This window comes from Electrophorus electricus, chromosome 20, assembly GCF_013358815.1.
Source record: "Electrophorus electricus isolate fEleEle1 chromosome 20, fEleEle1.pri, whole genome shotgun sequence".
Taxonomy (NCBI): domain Eukaryota; kingdom Metazoa; phylum Chordata; class Actinopteri; order Gymnotiformes; family Gymnotidae; genus Electrophorus; species Electrophorus electricus.
Window position 1 is genome coordinate 9,210,838 of NC_049554.1, and position 6,451 is coordinate 9,217,288.

The following is a 6,451-nucleotide window of genomic DNA, read 5'->3' on the forward strand; positions in this document are numbered from 1 at the left end:
TAACTAGAATACAATGTAAATCATTTTTTCCCAGACTTTACTGTAATTGAAAATGAAAGTGGTGTTTTTCATGATGGATGCCATCACTGTTTAAATTCCTTGTAGGAATTTTTGCTAAAGTAGGATGAAATTGACCTTGTGTTGGAGAGCTAACATTTAGTGCCTTGACTGTAGCCTCATGACCAAGTTGTCAAGAACAGGTCATGGAAGGCATGGCTGGCCAAGAGCAGCAGTCGCTATAGTTGAGCATCCTTGCTGTCAGCAGTTTTTGTTTATGGTTGTCACATGAACCCTAGGTCTGCGTTCCAGTATATCAGGTCATCAGAGTGTTTTGTCTGTAGGATGCGTAACTCGCTGTGCCTGGTGAAGTATTAAATAAACCAGCTGTTAATAAATGCTAATGCAACTATTGCATTTATAAAGAAAATGCTATAGATGTTTTTGCATTCTCTCACTTGCACATATTGACCGTTAATATCAAAACAGTTGTACATTGGAACAATTCAAACATGTATATTTTGGACATTTGCAATAATTTCACTCCAATATCCTGTCTAGCAGTATTACAAGTGTAATGTTTGGTGACTTATGTAATTCAAGTCTAATGGTGCTGTTGAGGGGGTTGTAATAGTATCTACACCCCCTTACCTGATGTCATGTCTCATTTTATTGTAGTAAGGATGTAGTGGTGCCTAATAATAGAACCCAGGGGATGGGTTCGAAAAATGGGGCACACTGACATTCCAGGACATCAAGGGACTTTGTGTAGCTTGACGTAATCAATCATTATTCATTGAGAATTCAGTATCAGGTGGTGTTCTGACAGCATTTGGCAAGAAGGAAGTGTTTGTGAGCCTTTCTTACAATGAGACAGAATGAGAACATGGCAGAGGTCTTTCACTTTCATAAAGATCAAGCAAAAACAGGAAGTTGACTCAAAGTTGCACTGAGTGGAATATGGCTAAAGACAGATACTGGGCTGGTGCCTCTAACAAATGTTTTAGCCAACTAGTGTTAAACTGTGTGTGTTTGTGATTTGCTCTTGTGTAAATTGGGGTACCAGATGTTTGATTTGTCACAGGTGTTGGATCGAGGTTCGTAATACATTTTTGTAGGCTTTTGTCTAGAGGTACTTATTTTGTATGTTGTGCACTTTAACCTTGTGATCTGTAGCTACAAAGTATACCTGCCCAGGAAGGTTGGTCCATTGTAGGAATTTAGGGATTTTACTGATTGAACTACATCTAGTAATCTGTGTGTGGGGCCTTAATTTCTCATATACATTATTTAACAGTACCTTTTGTCACGTTCATTTTTAAGATGTGGTGAGGGAAATGGCCTGGAGGGTTGGGAAATTTAAGAGAGTGAGCTGATGAATGTGAAAATGCTGGCATTTTGATGGGGGTAATTTTCTTGTGACAGTGCCTGCACTATCCCATGAATCAAAATCTGTCATGAGTCCATACGAGATGGAGAGCCGCCTATTGTGGGTCTTGACACTCATGTGAGCATCCAGAGCTGCACGGGGTCAAGTGTGACACATCATTATAACAATGTTGATTTAGTGAGGCCACAACACAACAGATCTCCTCCCAGGGGGCTAAAAAGGGGGACGGACAAGCAGGCTAGTGGACAAGAGAAGGGGGCCCACCACTCTTCATTGGCAATCAGTCGACAGCTTGCAAATCGTTCCCTGCAACATTCAGACCTACACTACTTACCGCACCAACGGTTGGCTCATAGTGTATTTATTTATTAGGATTCTTACCTATGAAGCTGTTAAGATTTGAGACGTGACGTGATTATGGTTAATGTGAGAAGCTGTATGAGCTAAAGAATACTTGGTGTGGGTTTTTTTTTTTTTTTTTTTCCCCTCCATCTTAAAATCCTTTAGTGTCAATGTCCATGACCCATCACCTTTGAACTCAGGCTGGATTTGTTGTTGGTAATGTCAAGATAAGCTTTGACGATTTTCAGTTTTTGCTGTGATGGTAATGGCCCTTCAGCTATTCTAGTTCATTGAATTAAATCCTTAATGTGAATTAAAAGTTTCGGGTTAAGTTCTTTATCAGATGATGTAAAGATCTGGAAGTTGGAAGATCTGGTGTCACAACTACCCATTTTGAACATCCTGAACATAATTATATTATGCTATTAAAACACCTGTAAAGAAACATGATTTTTATTTTTCTAATCAGGGTTATCGGGATCTTTTTAAAAACAAACTGTAATGCCAAATGTCTATTCCTGTGGGCATTGGATATTATTTAATGTTACTAAACATTTTTGCACCAGAGCCTACTGAAGATTAAAGCCAGGAAGCTTTGGTCTCATCTTATTACAGAACCTATTTGCAGTTAAATTCCCAGTAATTTATTGCTCCAGGCATTCTTAGTTTGTTGACTTCTGAGATGATTTCTAATGTCTTTTCAAATATATTGTAGGTGGTGCTGTATCATGGGTCAGAAATCTATAGGCTCAAGATCCCACTAAGTCACTAGCTGTCTTCATTGGAGGATTTTTGTGCCTCAGATTTTGCATCTTAATTTGTTTTACTGACATGGAGCTCATTTCGCTTTCTATTTATTGCCGAAGGAGTGAATGTTTAGATGTCTTTTTTTTTTTTTCTTTTTTTTTTTGGCCACTGAATAACAAAAGCAATTCTGCCTCACTAAGGTGTCCCTGCCCCACATGCCTCCTTTTTAGAACAATTTTTACCTAGGTGGCTGATTTCACCCTTTTTTCAGTGGAACTTCAAAGATTTGACATTTCTTCATTTTTGACTTTTTCCCATAACTTGTTTCTTTACCTCATCTGTACTAAAATCATTTGACCATTTTGTCTTTTAAACCTAATAAGGCACTTTGAAAATTGTATATTTGAACTTTGATTTCTAGGTTTCAGCACAGATACTTGGTTATGACATTGACTCAGTTAAGTATATTTTTGGACTCTAACCTATTTTTGCTATGTAATAAAATCGACAACGACAAACAACGAGAGCAGTTTTGTAATTTGCTCTGGATATGAACTAAAGTTGCAACCACCTACCAAAGTGAAGAAATTTGGTCATTGTCATGATCACTGTTGCAAGTTGCTCTTAATAGATAATGCTGTTGAGTTGAATATAGATTAAATACAGACTGCCAACCCAGGTTGGCAATTCGATTTGCCCTTTTCCCAAAAAATAAATAAAATATATTTTTAGTTAAAAATGTCATTGTCATGAAATACCAAGTACTAATTAAGCCTCCTAATTAACAACCTGCTTGACAATGTTGTATGGTCTCAGTTTTAAGAGCCTTAAGATGTCTGAATTCCACAACCCACCAGAGGGTACTGTGGAGGCTGTCATTAGAGGGTTTTCAGTTTCCTATGGACCACAAGTTGGGCTTGGGGGTATTGGTGTGTGGATTTAAAGAGTAATAGATGCTTCAGTCCTGTAATACTGAGACAAGCAACCTTATTTTCAACATGCTAAAATCTGAAGTAATAAAAATGATACCTATAGTTAGCTAATTCAGGTGATCATGGAGTTGATCCATTGTTATGCGGTTCTTTAATGGTCTTTTCCATTTTTTTAAAGCAATTCCTTAAATTCAATTGCAAATTTTGCCCAAAATACCCATCCCAATAATAACACTTTGTATCACAGACTTCACATTTCTGTAAATGGCAGTGTGTATGACTAATATCATAGACAGACAGACAATGCTAGCTGCTGCTGCATTTTTTTTTTGCTGTAAATGTTGGTGTGGTATCAATAAGTTGTCATATTTTTGGTCTTATCAATATTTTTATTCTTTGCCCTTTTCAGAGAGGTTACAGATGATCCTTTTTCCTCTCTGATACTTTCCAATGAACAATGCTCTTCATTTATGCCCCCACCCACTTATGTAATGTTTGTTTTAAAAACCATGCCAGCACAACGCAAAAGGAGTAGTGCTTTGCAGTTAAATAAAACCTTATCAAAAGGAACACCCAAATGCTGTTAATTTTAAAACTTATCTGCTTAAAATGTACTACCGTTAAACCCAATCCAGATGTTTATAGAGAATCTAGATACATATACATTTATTTAGCAAGCAAATTTTCCAAGCTCAAGATCAAGATCATTGACTCGTTTCTTAGAACTTGAAGTTGCATATGATTTGCTGAATTTGAGTACAACAAAGTGTAAGAGCCTGGATTAATGGGGGGGGGGGGGGGTGGTGGTGGTGGTAGTAGTAGTAGAGGACCATTCAGATGATCATGTGACTTGAATATGAAGTCTCTTGACTGTCCCTATATTGATTATGCACGCTCACAACACTTTCACTTATGTGCCCTTTCAGAAAGAGGTGGTGGAGGCCATATGCCTTCCTTTTTGCACAATGCGCAAGGTTCATGACGTCACATTATTACAAGCCAGGCCAGTAAAAGTGGGAGGGGGTGTAGTGCCACTTAAGTGTTTTTGTCTTTTTTTTTCTGTGGGAAAGGACTGAATATTTATACACTATGTTGAAATGTTATAGCTTCAAAACACATTGAATTTTGAAGCAAGCTCTTCACACTGAAATTTGTCCCATTTTGATACTTGTGAAAAGAATATTTCTGCAACCAGATTTTTTATGTGGAGAGCACACTTAACATTCAGGAAAACGTCATTGTCTCTTATTGCGAGCCTCAGTGGGTTTTACTCATTAGTTTGAATAATAACTGTCACTAATTCAAACTGCTCTAGAATGGCTTTGTGAATAGACAGCGCAGAGGCCTTGGACGACTCAGAGAGGCCCTGTATTTGGCCCAATATTGTTTGAGGAAGCAAAATGGAAAAACATGATGAGAAAAAAGAGGGTGGGGGGCACAGTGGAGCCAGCAAAATGAACTTGATGATCTTTTGTGGATCAAAACGAGATTGGCTTGCACTGTATCAATACTGTCACTAGAACAGAGCGATGCACTGGGGGAGAGGACCCCCTTCTACCTCCTGAGCATTGGCTGTGTGAAATGTGAAGACCCACAGAGCTTTTCAGCCAAGCTCCTTGCTTAAAGAAATGCAGTCTATTTTGTCATGCTATAAAATGCCTGATTTTTCAAAAAAAGGATATGATGTAATGTTTCCTCTCCAGTAAGAACTAGAGCCCTTCTCCCCTCCCATTTTATTTCATACTGTGTTATGCTAGTTGTCAGGCATAGTTGTTTTACTTTTTAAAAATGTTTTCTCTCATTGCCCTACTCTCAGTATCAAAAAATGTCTTTAATTAAGGAGCACAGTTTCATCCAAGTCAATAATTACTGGTGCTTGAAACTAAATTAATTCTGGAACATGGAGGTGCAGATTATTTTTCCAGAGTGAGCCAACTGGCAGAAAGTCCCATCTGCATACCTGCTATTTTCATATTAAGCATGTTTTTAGCACAGTTGGCAACATTTGGTACCCTGTCTGCCATTAAAGGAATGTTCTTCGCAAAAGGGAATTTGATGTTACAATAAGTAACACCTATTTACTTTAACTGCATATTTGTGTCAATATTATTATTATTATTATTATTATTATTATTATTATTTATTTTTGCTGCTTTTTATTCTTATACATAAAAGCCATGTTGGGAGAAAAAAAAACTTTTTTTTCCACTGATTCATTGTCACAAACATGGAGATTACAATGTTGCTGAGCACTGATTGTGACTGCTTTCTTAAAGGTTGAAGAGGAAGAAAAACTTAAGAAGAGGAAGGAGAGGTTTGGGATTGTGACAAGTGCAGCCTCTGTTGGAGCTGATGATGCAGAGGTATTTAAAATTACAGCGGTAGTGCAACTATTTCTGTGTATATCTCAACATTGTATATCAACAATTGCTGAGATATGCACTGATGTGTTGTAAGTGGTATGACTATTATGCTTAGGAAAAGGGCAAAAAATGACTGCATCTATGTGAATTCCCCAGTCTATATTAAAAACACCCTGATTTATTATTTACATTTTGTCTTTAAATAAGAATTAATTTTGTTCTATTTTAACTTTAAAAAAAAAAAAATTTCATTCAGGTGAAGAAGCGGAAGCGAGCTGAACGGTTTGGAATTGTATGAAGCTGAGCCATTTCTAACTTTTTGTAATTTTTTTAAAAACTTTCATTAAAATGATGTAATTGTTGCTTGGTGTTTTATGTTTGTACAATAAACATCTCCCAAGTTTCTTTCAAATGGCAAGTTATTTTTCATATTTAAAAATCAAGGTAACTTGTCACATGTAGGGGTTACATATTGTCAAGTTAATGAAGGAACAATCCAAAAATAACTTAGCAGTAAGTACACACTGATATTTCAGTGTTTGGGGGTGCATGTCTTTTGGCCATCAAGTCTTTACAGCGGAATTAGGGTTGGATGTGTTTAAAAATATTTGTATTTGTAAATATTTTGTAGAATGTAAAGGATTATAGTTAAAACCAAGAATTTGAGTATGTCCATTCTG

At 36.8% G+C, this 6,451-nt stretch overlaps 1 protein-coding gene across 1 annotated transcript in view; it reads left to right on the forward strand.

The window, feature by feature from the left end:
* The window catches only part of sarnp (SAP domain containing ribonucleoprotein), an 18,400-nt gene extending 12,217 nt beyond the window's left edge, over positions 1-6,183 (forward strand). The window contains exons 10-11 of the mRNA XM_035520123.1: positions 5,685-5,771; positions 6,028-6,183. Coding sequence (XP_035376016.1) covers positions 5,685-5,771; positions 6,028-6,069 — 129 coding nt within the window. The 3' untranslated portion in view covers positions 6,070-6,183. The remainder of the gene's footprint in view (positions 1-5,684; positions 5,772-6,027) is intronic.
* The last annotated feature ends 268 nt before the right edge of the window (positions 6,184-6,451 follow it).